The sequence below is a fragment of the Hemitrygon akajei genome, chromosome 13, assembly GCF_048418815.1.
Source record: "Hemitrygon akajei chromosome 13, sHemAka1.3, whole genome shotgun sequence".
Lineage (NCBI taxonomy): Eukaryota > Metazoa > Chordata > Chondrichthyes > Myliobatiformes > Dasyatidae > Hemitrygon > Hemitrygon akajei.
Window position 1 is genome coordinate 49,680,133 of NC_133136.1, and position 18,975 is coordinate 49,699,107.

The 18,975-nt window shown below is 39.5% G+C and overlaps 1 protein-coding gene across 2 annotated transcripts in view; it reads left to right on the forward strand.

Annotated features, from left to right (window-relative positions):
• mtmr7b (myotubularin related protein 7b) overlaps positions 1-18,975 on the forward strand; it is a 112,394-nt gene that overhangs the window by 39,459 nt on the left and 53,960 nt on the right. For both annotated transcript variants that reach the window (XM_073064586.1, XM_073064588.1), the window contains 4 exons: positions 2,694-2,851; positions 4,384-4,512; positions 5,457-5,591; positions 15,911-16,043. In XM_073064586.1, the coding sequence (XP_072920687.1) occupies positions 2,694-2,851; positions 4,384-4,512; positions 5,457-5,591; positions 15,911-16,043 (555 nt within the window). The remainder of the gene's footprint in view (positions 1-2,693; positions 2,852-4,383; positions 4,513-5,456; positions 5,592-15,910; positions 16,044-18,975) is intronic.

Genomic DNA, 18,975 nt, shown 5'->3' on the forward strand with positions numbered 1-18,975 from the left:
GCATGTTTTCAACACTTTTGTCTCCTGTTTGTTCTGTTCACTTGTGTTCTGCTTTCCATTTGACCAATTTGAGCATAATTTGGTGTTGTTATCAAGGATATGGGACTGAGCATAGTTTGGGATATATTCACAAAAATTATCTAGGACTTTACTGAGTGAAAATTACAGGCGAATGTATAAAATTAAAATGAACTGATTTGGCGGAGGGGTAAATTATGTAGTACTCATTCCGCTGCAATCAGATGCTTTATTGGTTTCTGATGAAATTCCGGTGTTCAAATTGTATGCTTTCATTTTGCATGTCCCCACTGATGATCGGTCACTAGGAATACAGTAGATGGGGCTGGGAGGATGACATCATTGTCCAGGAATCCCACCGCATCTGCAGATTTCAACAGAAGGATGTGTGCTCAATGTGGAATACTTTGAGAGCTTGCAGAAATGGATAGATTTCTTGGTCTTTCTGGTCCACGGTTGACAGGCATTTGAAAATTGGAAAATGCGAGTTAATTTGAGCTAAAAAGAAGTCAGGACCTTTCTCTCGAATGGTGTATAACGAGCTGGCCTACAGGGATGAAGTTATCTCTCTGACACAGTGATGTCAAAAAGAACAACCTCTCCCTCAATGTTGCAAAAACAAAAGATCTGGTTGTGGAGGAGGAATGGAGACAGGCTAACCCCTATTGACATCAATTGACCTGGGGTTGAGAGGGTGAACAACTTTAAGTTCCTCGGCATCCACATCACCGAGGACCTCGTGGTCTGTACACACCAGCTGTGTGGTGAAAGGCACAACAGCACCTCTTTCACCTCAGAAGGTTGAGGAAGTTTGGTATGGTCTCCCAAATCCTAAGAACTTTCTACAGGGGTACAACTGAGAGCATCCTTACTGGCTGTATCATTGCCTGGTATGGGAACTGTACCTCCCTTAATTGCAGGACCCTGCAGAGAGTGGTGTGGACAGCCCAGCGCTTCTGTAGTTGTGAACTTCTCATGATTCAAGACATTTACAATGACAGGTGAGAAAAAAGGGCCTGTAAGATCATTGGGGACCTAAGTCACCCCAACCACAATCTATTCCAGCTGCTACCATCCAGGAAATGGTACCACAGCATAAAAGCCAGGACCAACAGGCTCCGGGACAGCTTCTTCCACCAGATCATCAGACCGATTAATTTACGCTGATACAATTGTATTTCTATGTTATGTTGACTGTCCTGTTGTACATACTATTTATTACAAATTGTTATAAATTGCACATTGCACATTCAGATGGAGATGTAAGATAAAGATTTTTACTCCTTGTGTATGTGAAGGATGTAAGAAATAAAGTCAATTCAATTCAGTTCAATTCATGGTCCACTGGAAATGTTAAGATCCATTTTCTTCTTTGTGATCTCCCATGTACATCCAGATTTAGCATTACAGCTTATTCATATATAACCTTTAATTGACCAATCGGCGTTGAAGTAATGGAATATTGCTGTAACCACTGTGAGGTACTCCTGTGTGTTCCAGAAGCATCTTGTGCTTGCTCTAAATTGTTGTCAATGCTTTGGGAGCAAGTGATGTTTTGTATTGCTGGGGAACAATCCAAAGGTAATTCCACGAAAAAGCTAACGATGCAGTTGAAACCTTTGTTATTATTGCCCCAGAATGTGGCCTTTATTTTTATCTCAATAGATAAATTGGCTATTACACAACAATTCCAATGTCTAAAATATTGGATATCTTCACATCCCCATACCACGAATTCGCTATTTGTAACTTATTTGTTTGTATTGAAATCCTCCTTGCACTAAATTTAGTATCAAAGGGTTTATTTGTATAATGATAGGAAAAACTGCACTGTTACTGGAGGAGCAGTGAATATAGAACAAAATTCACAGTAAATGTGAAGTATTGCTACATGTTTACTTATCAGTTGTTTTGATTATATGTCTGTAATTGTTATCTAAATGTGCTCTCAAAAACAAGTCATTTTCTGCAATGGTTTATCACAGTTCTTAATCTATATTCTGACTGATATCAAGGATTCTTGTTTTTCTTTTAACATTTTTGTTATAGTAAGTTAATTTAATGCTGCACAGTGTAGTGTATTGTATCATTTTGCCCAGAGGATTTTTTATTTTAAAAACAAAATTACTTTAAACTGAAAATATTTCATGTGATTATATCATGAAGTGGCATAACAAAAGCATTGAATGTGACTTGTTGGTTCTGCATATCTTTTATTGTGGTTTATATAACTGAATCACAAAATTCGTTTGCGAGTCTTTACATTTTTGTTTTGATCAGCTGTCGATATTTGTGAAGGAATAGAACTTGGGTGGAAAAATGGGACTAATGTTATCACTTTGAGAGTCAGCATTGAATTGATGGGCTAAAGGATTGTCGTCTACATTGTAAGAAAATAAGAAATCCAGAATATAAATTGCAGTTTGATAGATTTTCCCCGTTAATTTATAAGTTTTTACAAAAGCAGTTTGTCATAAATATGATGATCTTTTGGGTAAGAGAAGAAATATTGTCTACTTGTTCACCATTTGTTGCAATTATGTTTGGGTGTGCTTACATTTTTAGCTATAGTCTTAAAGTTTTATTATTGCTTGTGATTGAATTGGAAAAGTACAAGTGAAGGAGTCTAGATAAGTTTTAAAAAAAAATCTTTTTTTGTTTTGTACAATTTTCAGTGAAGTATGAAGAACTATATTGCTTCTCATTTAATCCAAAGCAAGAAAAAGATGAGAGAGCGAGAGGGTGGAAACTGGCAGATCTCAAAGCTGAATATAATCGCATGGGACTTCCTAACAGCTTATGGCAAGTTTCTCATGTTAACAGAGATTATGGGGTAAGTTACCAATCGAAGAGTTATATGCCTGAATTTATAAGGAAATTTGTTGATTCTTCACAAGTTGGATTTTAATAACTATTACAGCATTGATCCTGTTAGCAGGTTCAGTAGAAGATCAACAGTTTCATTTCCATGGAAACAAAAAATTCATGGAGATGATAGAGATGAAGGGATCAATTGAACTCCTTGCTGAGAAATCCAGTCTACTCAAAAGATCCACCCTGATTTCAATATTGCTAGAAAGCAGTCACTGTCTCATTTCCAGTCATATCACATGAGGAAGCTTGGCAGAGGTGAAGAACCAATTTCTGGGGCTTCCAGTATGGCATTGAACCTGGAATTTGATATCAAGTGAACTAGTAATAGGTTAGAATTTTTGGAGAAGAGGACAAAAATGTTCCTACCTCACAAAAACTTTCCATGAAACAAGCCACACAAAAGTGTACCTTTCTGGGGGGGATTATCATTTACCAACTGGCTGTTCGGTGCTTTTCACCAGCGGTTTTAAAATTCTTGTTCATTGGTATTTGAACCTGTGTAAGTATATTTGAATTGGTGTCCTGGTAGGAGTTTTTTTTAAGATAAAGTTCCTTGGGGAGTAAAAATGGAGGGACTGGGTGAGAAATGATAACTCCAGTTTTTAGGCACATGAGTGAATCTGCAGATGCTGGAAATAAATAAAAACACAAAATGCTGGCAGAACTCAGCAGGCCAGACAGCACCTATGGGAGGAGGTAGTGACAACGTTTCAGGCCGAAACCCTTCATCAGGAGTGAAGTAACATGGGATGGTGGAGAGGGGATAAGAAGTGGGGGGAGGGATGAAGTAGAGAGCTGGGAAGTGATAGGCTGGAGGGAAATGGGCTAGGGGGAAGGTGGAGAATTATGGGAAATAAAAGAGAAAGAAAGGTAGGGCTGGGGGGAGATTATAGTGAGGGGAGAAAAAAGAGAGAGAAAGAGAACCAGACTAAAATAATAGATAGGGATGGGGGTAAGGGGGGGGGCAGGGGTATCAACGGAGGTCTGTGAGTTGGACTCCAGTTTTTAGCCTTAGTCTCGGTGGACTGAGGCAGCTAATACGTGCAACAGAAGAATCATTAATTTATGTTGAAAGAAATATTTCTGCCTGAAGAACAATGTTAATGATTCTGTCAGTGGTACTGGGAATACATGTTCAAAGTTTTATGCTATATAAATGTTCAAAAAAATAAATGAATTGCCAACTATTGATTCCAGAATATTGTATAAATTGCTTCTAGGATTCAAGTGCAAGAGGTATTTCCATATTCTGAATGTGAACTATGTACTATAATCTGAGGGTTTTGCATTTTATATGGTGATATGATTTCAATGTTAATGCAACTTATTTATTGGATTTTGCTTAATTTTTAAAAATAGAATATTGAGCACAGCTGGTAGTTATTTATTCTTCAGCAGTCTTTTTAAATTCTCATACATTTATATAAAGGTCATAATATTTCTGGCATCTACTTTATTTCTGGTCATTGTGAAACTGTTTTCTCATTGCAGGTTTGTGATACATATCCTGCTGAATTGTATGTGCCAAAATCGGCCTCTGCACCAGTCATAGTTGGTAGCTCTAAATTCAGGAGTAGAGGGCGCTTCCCTGTTCTCTGTTACTTCTGCCAGGATAACAATGTATGTATAGTTTCTTAACGTCTAACTAAAAAAATTGTCCAAATAATAACGTATTCAACATTAGAATGAATTTCTGAATTGTGCTGTAAAACATAGCTTGAATAAGTATAGTTTTAAAGTAATACTTTTGGGGGTTATGGGCGTTGATAAGATTCGGCGCAGGCTGCTAAAGTGATTGCTGAACATAAACATTCAGGGTTTCAACAAAGAAAACTAATACTTTAGTTATGAATATTATAAATTGATGCAGAGTGCAGAGACAAAGAGCCTTTCAAGGCTCTTAAGGTAATGTTAAGGCCACAGTGAAAACTTTGGGTATATCATTACAGAAAGGAGATTAAAGACTCATAAGCTATATAGTTAAGATCAAATATGATAGGCACAAAACTTCAGTTTCTATATTGACATAGCATAGAAGGAAGCTATTCAGTCCAGATATAAGGAGCTGCTTAGCATTACTTCACTTAGAGGATGGAAAGCTGTAGGTATAGGCATTTTTAGAATGATATTGAATTTTGTAGTTTCAATAATTAAAATTATTTCCCAAATTGGGAAGATAGGGAATGAGTTATCAACTTAGTTATTGTTACGCATGAGATACCAGGAGATAATGGGAGAAATGTCTTCATTTTGCGATTTAACAGTAAATCAGAGACACGGAGGGACAGAGCATAGAAACAGGTCTTCAGCCATCGATGTGGTGGACCCCACAAAAAAACTTGTAGTGGTCACTGCTGTGGTATTTGTTTTCTGAGAAGGAATATTAGTTAATCATTTATTGTGTGCTAAATATGTACTGGGATAGAACAGGAGAGTAAAATTAAATTGGCCAGTCCAGATGATTTGTATAGAAAAAGAAATTTGTTTAGAAACTTGGGAGAAGCTAAAGGATCTTGAATTTTATGAACTACTTTCTTTAAGCTCCTGCTTTTTTCTTTGTCTAGGCTGCTATTTGTAGAAGCAGCCAGCCTTTATCAGGTTTTAGTGCTCGGTGCCTTGAGGATGAACAGCTGCTCCAGGCCATCAGAAAGTCAAACCCAGGGAGTGATTTCTTGTATGTTGTTGATACCCGGCCAAAGGTAAGCGGCAAACTCAGGTAAACTGTTCAGTGCAGTATTTTCCAGTTATTATTCTGGTTAGTGGAGTAAGGAGGTTGTGAATCACAGAAGACTTAAGTGTAATCCTTGGCCCATATGAAGTTCTGACTGAAAATTAATTGATGATTGCAGCCAGCCTTGAGTTTTCTAAGTGAGGGATAAAGGTCAAATGGCCGGGGGGCGGGGGGTGGGGGGATTGTTGGTGGGGGAGACATGGATCACTGTTACATGGTCCTTTCCACAGGTGTCTAAGAAAATGTGATTCAGATTCACTAAGTCTGTGGGAAGCTAGGAGAGACCATTTGCTAAAAATGATATTGAACATCTTTAGAATGAGTTAAGATACACCCTCAGTGGCCACTTTATTAGGCTGACCTGTACAGCTGCTTGTTAATGCAAATATCTAAACCAATCATGTGGCAGAAGCTCAATGCATAAAAGCACACAGATGTGGTCAGGAGGTTCAGTTGTTATTCAAGCCAAGCATCAGAATGAGGGGAAAATGTGATCTGAATGACTTTGACTGTGGAATGACTGTTTGTGCCAGACAGGGTGATTTGAGTATCTCATAAATTGCTGATCTCCTGGGATTTTAATAACATAGGAAACCTACAGCATAATACAGGCCCTTTGGCCCACAACACTGTGCCGAACATGTACTTACTTTAGAAATTCCCTAAGGTTACCCATAGCCCTCTATTTTTCTAAACTTCATGTACCTATCCAGGAGTCTCTTAAAAGACTCTGTTGTATCCGCCTCTACCACTATTGTCGGCAGCCCATTCCACGCACTCACCACTCTCTGCGTAAAATAAAACTTGCCCCTGACGTCTCCTTTGTACCTTCTTTCAAGCACCTTAAAATTGTCTCCTCTCGTGTTAGCTATTTCAGCCCTGGGAAAAAGCCTCTGACTATCCACACGATCAATGCCTCTCATCATCTTATACACCTCTATCAGGTCACATCTCATCCTTCATTGCTCCAAGGAGAAAAGGCCAAGTTCACTCAACCTATTCTCATAAGGCATGCTTCCCAATCAAGGCAACATCCTTGTAAATCTCCTCTGCACCCTTTCTATGGCTTCCACATCCTTCCTGTAGTGTGGTGAACAGAACTGAGCACAGTACTCCAAGTGGGGTCTGACCAGGATCCTATATAGTTGTAACATTACCTCTCAGCTCTTGGACTCAATCCCATGGTTGATGAAGCCCAATGCATTGTATGCTTTCTTAACCACAGAGTCAACCTGCACAGCAGCCTTGAGCGTCCTATGGATTCGGACCCCAAGATCCCTCTGATTCTCCACACTGCCAAGAGTCTTACCATTAATACTATATTCTGCCATCATATTTGACCTACCAAAATGAACCACCTCACACTTATCTGGGTTGAACCATTTGCCACTTCTCAGCCTAGTTTTGCATCCTATCAATGTCCCGCTGTAACCTCTGACAGCCCTCCACACTATCCACAACACCCCCACCTTTGTGTCATTTTCATGCACCACATTCTTCAGAATTTAGAGATTAGTACAAAAAAGCAAAAAATATCCAGTGAGTGGCAGTTCTGTGAGTGAAAACTGTGAGTGTAAATGAGCGAAGTCACAGAATGGTTGGCTCAAACTGACAGGATGATGACAGTAACTCATATAATTACACGTTCCACCGAGGGAGAGAGATGTAGCTCCTGCAATAACGAGAGGGGAGACCAGCAACTTGCTGTTCTGATGTTACAGTCCTCCATATCGCTTCGAGGGCTGACAGGCTCTCACTCACTATCAAAAGAGACAGAGGGAGGGATCACTTGAGTACAGGGGTCTTCTTCTGACAGCAGCATGAAACGCCTGCTGTCCCGATGTTTCAGTCGTTAAAATTGATAAGGAAGGTCATCCATGGGGCTGCTTCCTGAAGGCAAGTGTCTTCGCGGCTGTTCCTGAAAGTAGCAAAGTGCTAGGCCAAACAGCTAGTCTGAAAATCCACCGCTTGCAAAGAAATGTGATTCTGATATGTAGATCACAGACTCAGACAGAAACCTAGCCTCCTTGAAAAGAAAGAAAAGACATAAAAGAAGAAAAATAAGCTGTTTTGTGGACAAACTGGAAGAGGTTGCCTGGGTCTGCAAAAACCGCGGGTGCCATCATTCCTAGCTCCTCCTGCTCTGTGGATTTGTGGACATTTCCAACATATCATGCCTCCTTGGAGCTATAATTATTCTCTTAACCAATATGGTTATACACCTGGCTTTTTAAAGCTCCTTCCATAACCTAGAATATTCAGTTTCTATTCCCTCCACCCTTTATAATATGCCATTTAATAGATTCAGTATTGTGCTCCCATTTGCCTCTGTGTCCTCAGTTCATTGCCTTTATTTTTAATACTTCATTAAAGGTGTCAAAATTAAGCACTGACAAACATTCCCCAGCCTTCATTTTCTCTCTGTCTTGCGGATTAATTGACTAATGAGCACCTTCATCTAATTTTGCTTTTCTCCCTGCTGAAGCAGCTGACAGATTTCTAACCACCTGAGTTAATTTAAACCTTCCACATGTCAATATTTGTCAATTAAGAACATGCTAGATTGAAATTTTTTGTTTCAAAACTAAGATTGCTTTTGTTCTGCTAAATTGTTTCAGCATATGCACACGGAGGTATATATTTTCAAGCTGCTTTTGAGAATTTGAAAGTTTAAAAAGAAATATAAAGGCATCCATCATTAGACAGCAGGGCTCTAAGTATTATTATTTAATTAATCTGCATGTGAATGGGAAACAATGGCCCATATTCACTGATAACTAAATTATAATTTGGAATTTATTAGCCAGTGCAACAGCTCACATCTAAGTCAACTTCTGTCTGAAACTTACCCTTCGGATATCTGGCATATCTTTCTAACCCCGATATAAAGTTGAGGAAATTTATTCAGCTGGTTAGCTGTTGCCACACTGAATACTTGGATTGAATCCATATTCCCATATATGATCTATTGATAGTGAATTATTTATGCCAATGTAAGTGTGTTGGCAGAAATAATTTGTGACTAACTGCATGTTAGTGCATTGTTGCAACTAAACAACCTGCATTCATGTGGCTTGCTTGACACTCTGGTGCTTTAGCTAAGCACTTCACAGACAATAAAATACACTTGAAAGTGGTTACTGTTTTTATGTAGGAAATTAAAATGATTAAAATTCTTGCAAAGCATGAAGAAATGAATGATCTGATGGCGCTGTGAAGATATCAGCAGGACCCTTCATGTCCATGTGAGAAGATGACTGTACACTAAGTTTGGTTTATATCTGAAATACTGCACCTTTGACATGGTGGCCACTATTTTTCTATTAATGTATTGAAATACCGTAATATTTTTGAGCTTGTAATAGGGCTTGAACTAACAATTTTATGACCTAAGAGGTGCTACGAATGAACTAATGCTGACACGTTCAGAATAATGCACAATGTGATAAGTAGTTCAGATAGCAATGGAAATAGAGATGTTTTTGTTGTTAGTTGAAGCAGAAAGTCAATAGTTGCTTTGGGATTAACTGTGTGCTTATTTGCACCAGATAAATTTTGAGTAAGTATTTTTAAACATTCCTTTGGAACTTTTCAAATGCTGTTGTTATTAAATGTCCCTGACTGCAGTTTTAGATAGTTCTTGGTCTTGCCCAACAGATATACATTGATTTCAGCCAGGTTCACGCAAGAGTCCAAATACAGAACAGAATAGAATAGGCCCTTTGGCCTATCTAGTCTGTGCCAAACCATTTAAACCACCTACTCCCGCTGAACTGCATTGGGACCACAGCCCTCCATACCCCAACCATCCATGTTCCTTTCCAAATTTCTCGTAAACTTTGAAATCGAACTCGCATGCACCACTTGTGCTGGCAGCTTGTTAAGCAGTCTCATAACCCTCTGAATGAGGAAGTATAATGTAAAAGGAATCGGTCCAACACAGACCCCTGTGGGACACCACTAGTTACTGGCAGTCAGCCAGAAAAGACTCCTTTTATTCCCACTCTTTGCCTCCTGCCAATCAGCCATTGCTTTATCCATGCTGGAATCTTTCCTGTTATACCATGGGCTCATAGCTTGTGAAGCAGCCTCATGTGTGACACCTTGTTGAAGGCCTTCTGAAAATCCAAGTCCACAATGTCAACCAATTCTCCTTTGTCTAGCCTGCTTGTTATTTCTTCAAAGAATTTCAACAGATTCCCTTGAGGAAACCATTCTGACTACGGCCTGATTTTATCAAGTGTCTCCAAATACCCTGAGACCTCATCCTTAATAATCGACTCCAACATCTTCCCAACCACTGAGGTCAGACTAACTGGCCTATAGTTTCCTTTCTTCTGCCTCTCTCCCTCCTTGAAGAATGGACTGACATTTGCAATTTTCCAGTCTTCTGGAACCATTCCAGAATCAACTTGAATCCAGATTCTGGCACTCAGGAGGCAACATATCATCTGGGAATCTTGTTCTTGCCCTCAGAGCCTCCTGTTCGTTCCCTTAACTAATGAATCCCCTATCATCACAGCATGTCTCTTCTCTCCCTCCGCCCCTTCTCTTCTGAGTCACAGAGACAGACCCAGTGCCAGACACCCGACCATAGTGCCTTTCCTCTGTTGGGTCAACCCCACCCCAACAGTATCCTAAGATCCAAAGTGATAATACCTGTTGTGGAGGATGACCACAGGAGTACTCTGCACTGGATCTTTACCCCTTTTCCTTTCCTAACAGTCACCCAGTTCCCTGTGTCCTACCCCTGGGGTGTAACTGTATGTCCTATCTGTCACCCCTCAGCTTATTGAATGATCCGGAGTTCATCCAGTTCTAGCTCCGACTTCTTAATATGATTTGTTAGAAGCTGCAGCTGGATGCACATTACAGTTGTAGTCGTCTGGGATACTGGAGGTCTCTCTGCCTTCCCACATCCCACAAAAGGAGTATTTCACTATCCTGCCTGGAATCTCTACTATCATAGAAACATAGAAAATAGGTGCAGGAGTAGGCCATTCGGCCCTTCGAGCCCACACCACCATTCAGTATGATCATGGCCGATCATCCAACTCAGAACCCTGTACCTACTTTCTCTCCATACCCCCTGATCCCTTTAGCCACAAGGGCCATATCTAACTTGCTCTTAAATATAGCCAATGAACCAGCCTCAACTGTTTCCTGTGGCAGAGAATTCCACAGATTCACCACTCTCTGTGTGAAGAAGTTTTTCCTCATCTCGGTCCTAAAAGGCTTCCCCTTTATCCTTAAACTGTGACACCTCGTTCTGGACTTCCCCAACATCGGAAACAATCTTCCTGCATCTAGCCTGTCCAATCCCTTTAGAATTTTATAAGTTTCAATAAGATCCCCCCTCAATCTTCTAAATTCCAGTGAGTATTAGCCTAGTCGATCCAGTCTTTCTTCATATGAAAGTCCTGCCATCCCAGGAATCAATCTGGTGAACATTCTCTGTACTCTCTCTATGGCAAGAATGTCTTTCCTCAGATTAGGGGACCAAAACTGCACACAACATTCCAGGTGCGGCCTCACCAAGGCCTTGTACAACTGCAGTAGAACCTTCCTATCCTAACTGAGCAGATATTAAAAAGAAAAGGAAAACTCTTGAACTTTTCATTCCTTTGTTTTCTCCGAGTGAAGCCTCTCTTCTCTGAAGCCTCGAAGAGCTAAAGCCTTAAGATCACCACTCTGACTCTGCCCACTCAGATGACAGCCACTGTCTTTGCCCCTGCCTTTCTTTAATTTGCTGTTACTAATCAATCTCAAATGCTTATTGATCACTGATGAAAGCTCCATTATGTTGCTGTGACTTGCTGCTGCCTTTTATCCTCAGGCAGTGGACCTGATTGAAATCCCCTACTCTGCAGACTTCCGATGTCCAGATTGGGCGCTGTCAAACCTCTATATTATATGCCTTCTGCAAATTCTGTCCAACTGAATGCACTGGAACTGATTGCTAAGTGGGGAATGTAGCAGGAAACCAGTTCAATAGCTCACATCCAAGATCTATTTCCTTCACAAAATTGCCCCAAGCCTTGGTATGTAAGTCTGGCATTGTCCCAGCTGCTCTCACAGATGCTTTTCCTACTTGGTGCAATTGAGACAACTGATTTACTTGGATATTGGCTGTTAACTCAGGTTGAACAATGACCTCATCTGCAGAAGATGACGAATGGCGTTATGTTTTCTAACTTCAAACCGTTAAGCTAATTTAAAGGAAAACATGGAAGTCTGAAATGTGAGTCTGTTTGTGTTTTCTATAAGAGAGGTGTGCATATATCATGTGGTAGTGTGATGATGACTGCAATTCATGTGTTTTTACAGAGTGAAGTGTTTAAACAAACAAGAATGCTTAATCAACAACACATTTGCAAGATTACTTAAATATTACTGAAATAATAAATACACAACACTCCTCCCTACTTAGCTGTAAACTCCAACTCTGTACAGAATATATCTCCACTATATACATTGGATATTATATAATACAACTACTATACAGACATCTACAGCATAGTAAATGGCCTCATTCAATCCTAAAGATTTAATCACTATGGAGGATTTCTTACTCTTGTAGGTTAACGTATTTCCTGACAGAACTGCGGGTGAGACTTGTGGCTGTGAAACAATCTCAGGTTCTGGGGCTTCCTCCATGATGATCGTAGGAGTTGATTCAGAGACTGTAGGAAGTGGTTCTGATAGCGGTAGCCATCTTTCTTCTTCCTTCTTCCAGTTTGTGCATCTTGATCTTAGGAAGGTGCAATTAGTTCACTGGATTATTTGCTTATTAACCCTTCTATTGCTCCCTTTACAATCTCTCCTCTTGGTTTCCTCATCCACAGCATCATCTGCTGAATCCTCTGTTTTCATACCTTCGTTGACTCCTTTCATCCAGCCAGGCTTTGGTCTTTGTATCTACTTTTATAAGTGGCTTTCTGCCTCCCACTTGAATTTCATGCAGTAATCAATATTGTACGCAGAGCAGATTCTGGTTCTTTATACTCACAAAGCCAAATGCTAGCAACTTTTCTGAAGTTTCTTGAACTCTCTTCCAGCCACATTTTGCAAATAACTTTCTGATTAACATTATCAAAAGCTTTCTCAGATAGAGTATGTTGCTTACAAAAACTGTTGTAGTCAGACCACAGTTTTTGTTACTTTCACGTTTCCTCTGCACAGCATGGTCCTTCCTTGGTCCAATATGCTTTCCAACCAGAGGCACAGAGGTTGGCACTAACACCTGTTTGCCCTCTGTTTTGCCATGGTTTATGGTGTATAGGATGGAAACAGTTTTGGCAACATCCATTACCTTTTTGATTCACTTTCAGATGGCTTCATTGAAGGGATGTGGCATGCCAGTTTTGGATGGATCTCAGCCAATCAAGTTGAAGTTGTCTCAGCCAATCATGAGCCCACAATGCTGGTCTTCTGTTTAAACCACATACAAGCTCAATGTGGCTTGTTGGTTGTTGTATTTCACTCTTATTAATGTCATTCCCACAAGTGTTACCTTTTCTCCAGTATAAGTTCTTAGTTGGATATCTGTAGGCTTCAGTGTAGTATCACTGAAATACCAATGAGAAACAACTACTAATTTTGCTGAGTGCATTCATTGAAATGCATACAGTTTGCTTTGAAATTTGACTGTTTCAACCAAACCAACAGGAATGAGCTTTGCTGATATTGTCAAAGTAATGCAGGAACATTTAGAACCAAAGCTTCTCTTATTCATATGTACTGGGCTTGTCCTAGTCTAGAGAAATTCTGGAGAGAAGTCTTTTCATCTCTATCTCATATTCTTAAGTGCAACTTAGAACCTAATCCTCTGATTGCCCTTTTTGGTACCTTGGGTGAGGCAGATAGATGTTTAGAGTCCGACTAAATGTCGAACACTATCTTTTGCTTTTTTGGCTAGACGCTTAGTCCTCCTCAGGTGGAGAGATGTTGCCTCACCCACCCACCCACGCCCAATGGCTTAATGATATTATGTCCTGTTTAGTCCTTGAAAAAATTCATTATTCACTCATCAATTCAGACATAAGGTTTCAAAAGGTGTGGGGACCTTTTCTTGAATACTTTCATAACTCCCTTTTAGATGAAGTCTTTTTTTTCAATCCCTTACTTTCAGTTTTTTAAAACTTTTATCGTTTCTTTGATGGGATTTATATTATAGTTTTGGTAGTAGACATTAATAATATTTTTTTTCTTATATATTACAGCTCTGTGGGATTGAATGTTCTGATTAAATTTTTTTTTACATATTGTAATGGTTGGCCTGGAGTTTTGTTGTGGGAGGATGGGGAGGTTACTATCTCTATATGATCTTACTTTGGGTGCTGATTCCTTATTGTATGAACTTTATATCCAATATATGTATTTTGCACTGTATTAATTTTCACTTTGTAGTTTTTTTGTCTAGCCGTTCTGTAGAAATGTATAAAAAAATTAATAAAAATGTATCTGCTTGCATTTGAGTTAATTTGATTACTTGAATGTACAAACCCCATTTCCAGAAAAGTTGGGATATTTTCCAAAATGCAATAAAAACAAAAATCTGTGATATGTTAATTCACATGAACCTTTATTTACTGACAAAAGTACAGTACAAAAAAGATTTTCAATAGTTTTACTGACCAACTTAATTGTATTTTGTAAATATACACAAATTTAGAATTTGATGGCTGCAACCCACTCAACAAAAGTTGGAACAGAATTAAAATAAGATTGAAAAGTGCACAGAATATTCAAGTAACACGGGTTTGGAAGACTCCACATTAAGCAGGCTAATTGGTAGCAGGTGAGGTATCATGACTGGGTATAAAAGTTGCGTCCATCAAAGGCTCAGTCTTTGCAAGCAAGGATGGGTCATGGCTCACCCCTTTGTGCCAAATTTCATGAGAGAATTGTTAGTCAGTTCAAAAGGAACATTTCCCAATGCAAGATTGCAGAGAATTTAGGTCTTTCAACATCTACAGTACATAATATTGTGAAAAGATTCAGAAAATTCAGAGACATCTCAGTGCGTAAAGGGCAAGGTCGGAAACCACTATTGAATGCGCGTGATCTTCGAGCCCTCAGGCGGCACTGCCTAAGAAACCGTCATGCTACTGTGACAATTATAGCCACCTGGGCTCGGGAGTACTTCGGAAAACCATTGTCACTTAACACAGTCCATCGCTGCATCCAGAAATGCAACTTGAAACTGTATTACGCAAGGAGGAAGCCATACATCAACTCTATGCAGAAATGCCGGCGAGTTCTCTGGGCCCGAGCTCATCTCAGATAGACTGAAAGACTGTGGAACCATGTGCTGTGGTCAGATGAGTCCACATTTCAGCTAGTTTTCAGAAAAAACGGGCGTTGAATTCTCCGTGCCAAAGATGAAAATGACCATCCTGATTGTTATCAGTGAAAGGTGCAAAAGCCAGCATCTGTGATGGTATGGGGGTGCATCAGTGCCCACGGCATGGGTGAGTTGCATGTATGTGAAGGTACCATTGACTCTGAGGCGTATATTAGGATTTTAGAGAGACATATGTTGCCATCAAGGCGACGTCACTTCCCGGGACGTCCATGCTTATTTCAGCAGGACAATGCCAGACCACATTCTGCACAGGCTACAACAGTGTGGCTTTGTAGACACAGAGTGCATGTGCTTGACTGGCCTGCTGCCAGTCCAGATCTATCTCCTATTGAAAATGTATGGCGCATCATGAAGAGGAGAATCAGACGACGGAGACCACAGACTGTTGAGCAGCTGAAGTCTCATATCAAGCAAGAATGGACAAAATTTCCAATTGCAAATCTACTACAATTAGTATCCTCAGTTCCAAAATGATTAAAAAGTGTTATTAAAAGGAAAGGTGATGTAACACAATGGTAAACATGCCTCTGTCCCAACTTTTGTTGAGTGTGTTGCAGCCATCAAATTCTAAATTTGTGTATATTTACAAAATACAATTAAGTTGGTCAGTAAAACTATTGAAAATCTTTTCTTTGTACTTTTGTCAGTTAAATAAAGGTTCACGTGAATTAACATAACACAGATTTTTGTTTTTTTTTGCATTTTGGAAAATATCCCAACTTTTCTGGAAATGGGGTTTGTAATTAGGAATGCAATTGAACTCAAATAACAGAAAGAATTGTGAGAGCAATATGACTATTGAGAAAAAAAATTGTAGGATGCTACTTTTGATGTGAGGATTAACAAGTAGCAAGCGCAAAATACGATTCTCAGTGATTTATCTTGAAGCTGTCTTAACATTCTCTCTCATTTCCCCCCAGTTAAATGCAATGGCAAACCGAGCAGCAGGAAAAGGGTATGAAAATGAAGACAACTACTCCAACATCAAGTTCCATTTCATAGGAATAGAAAACATTCATGTGATGAGAAGCAGTCTACAAAAACTACTGGATGGTAAGTTGTTGTTCTAGGCACGAATGCCCATTTGATTTATAAAGTTCTGATGATGTGATTGTGACATTTTCTGTCTTAATGTTGGATCTAATTTTTAATGAGTAAATGGTTTAATTCCTATGAATTTAGCCACCTTTCTTGAGACTGTCCCAAATGGTCTATGTACAGTGCAGTTAAGCTCATCAGAGAGGATAGGTGAGAAGGAATCTAGACATGGTGCCCTAGGCTTGTATGGTGATCATCCTTCAGAGGTGGTGGGTAAACTGTCTTGCTGGGATTCAATACCTCTCTCTATAACTGGATCTTGGACTTCTTGTCAGAAAGACCCCAGTCAGTCTTGAGTTGGCAGTAACATCTCAAGCTCCATTCTGCTGAGCACTGGTGCCTCCCCCCCCCCCCCCGGCCCCCAGGCCTGTGTGCTCAGCCCACTTCTATTCATGCTGTTGACTCATGACTGCACTGCTAGATTCAGCTCGAACAATATTGTCAAGTTCGCTGATGATACAACAGTGGTAGGCCTCATCAGCAACATTGGTAAGTTGTCATACAGAGAGCAGATAGAGAAGCTCTTCAAATGGTGTGAGAGCAAGAATGTGAGTCTCAGCATGGACAAGACAAAAGAGATGATTGTGGACTTCAGCAAGACACAAGTCCACCACTCTCCATTGCACAACAATGGCTCTGCTGTGGAGAGAGTGAAGAGTACAAAGTTCCTTGGTGCTCATAACAGATGGTCTAACCTGGGCTTGCAACACCACCTCATTAGCCCAGAAAGCACAGCTACATCTAGAGTTTCTGGGGAGACTGAGGTGTGTAAGACTCCCCTCCCCCATTCTAACAACTTTCTACAGGAGCACCATGGAGAATGTCTTGTCTGGCTGCATCATCGGAAGCTGCAAGGCAGCAGACTGCAAGACCTTACAGAGTGCATTAGGTGTGCTTTCTGCTGATACATTTTCAGTTATTTAATTTCAAAGAAAGCAGACCATGAAAATTGAGGTAAAGTCCAATTTTATTTAATTCATTTGGAAAAAAGGACCTGGCTGAGTAAATGAAGTTTTTGTAAAAGAGAGAAAGCTATTGCTTTTTTTTTAACAAAGTTATGAGTAAATGATTCGGTGGTCCAGAATTTTCGGTTGTATGTCATTCTAGCCTAAAGTCAACTTGAATAAATGTAGTGGCATTTGGGAAGGAAGAAGGAGGAAGTGGATAGCAGAGAAGAAATGAGATGGAGGGTCTTCCAAATAGTAATATTTAACAAAAAAATTTATTTTGCCTCATTTTACGTGGAAGTCGTGTGAGCTGTAGAGTTATTCACAATAGTGCTTGGAGAGAAGATTTTGTGAAGCGCCCCTTGGTAGTACAGCTGATTTAACGATGCTTGAGAATGGTGAAATGAACATTGTGACTGGGCTCTAACCTATTCACCAAGTGGGAGAAGACATCAGACCACCACTTGCTCATTTGACAGAGCATCATGGTATTAATATGGGCAATGTGTAGATCATTTACATGCAACTTGTGAAATGAGGGATAATGTATGAATTACAGATGTCATGTTAGACTCTTAAGATATATTTTTTCACTTTGTATCAATGTGTAGAACAGCACTTTGCAAAATTCTTATAATTTCAACTGTTGGTGCACTTCCCATTTGATTCCGTTCCTTCATTTTAATGATCAAAGTATTGTGTTTACTTGATTTCATGATCATGTACAACTGATAAGACTCTCTTTAAAAAGTTCCATCCTTTTTACCTGTATTTCTGTGTGAAAGGGGATGTGCAAAAGCCTGTATATGGATTTCTCTTAATATAAAATCTTGCCTGTAAATTTTGTTGAAATGTGATAAAAAGGGTATTTGTAGTGCACCATGTTTGCAGAAAAAATTCTAGAACAGCTTCCTACTGACAAAATCATGTTGAACCAATAAGGAAAAGAAAATTGCAAAAGAGTGTCAATGAGGATGTAAGTGAAAGGATCATGAGTAGGCCATTCAGCCCCTTGATCCTGATCCTCTCAAATGGTTGTGGCCCATCTGATCATGACTGCAACTTCATTTTCCTGTCTGTTTTACATTATCTTGACTTGTATGTAGCACGCAAATCCATCTTCCCTGGCCTTCTCTCCATGACACCTTAAGATATACTGGGGCGCTATGATAGCGTGGTAGTTAGTGTGACGCTATTACAACTCCGGGCATTCTGGAGTTTGGAGTTCAATTCTGTCGCCGTTTGTAAGGAGCTTCTGTGTTCTCCCCATGATAGCGTGGGTTTCTTCAGATGTGTTGGTTTCCTCTCACAGTTCAAAAACTTACTGGTTGTCTGGTTAATTGAACATTGCAAATTATCCCTTGATTATGATAGAATTAGATCGGTGGGTTGCTGGGGAGTGTACCTCACTGGGCCTGAAGGGCCTGTTCCACAATGTACCTTTTAGAAGTAAAATAAGCAGATAGTTCCAATAATTCAAGATCTTCTGAGGGAAGAAATTACTTCTTTTTAAATGGACAACACTATATTCTGAAAGTATGTTCTCTTGTTCGAGATTCCAGTACAAATTAAAACCACCTCTCAGTATCTACCTTGTCAAGCTTCTTTGAAATCTTCAAAACCTCCTTCTAAACTCTGATTATAGGCAATTATTAATTCTTGTATCTTGTCCCTTAAGGGACCAACATCGACTTTAGCTGATTTCTTCCTCTCTGTATTTTTGATTCTTACCTTTTTTATTTTATATGACTGCTTTCCTAATATATTTTCTCTCTTTTCTGGTCATTCTATGTATTTCTAAAATTTATCCCGTCTTCAAGCCAACCATTAATCTTCACAACAGAATAGGTTTTTCTTTTAATTTGATATCACCCTAACACTCTTGCCTAGACATGCTTCTTATAGTCTATGGGTATATCTTGAAAATTATGAAATATGTT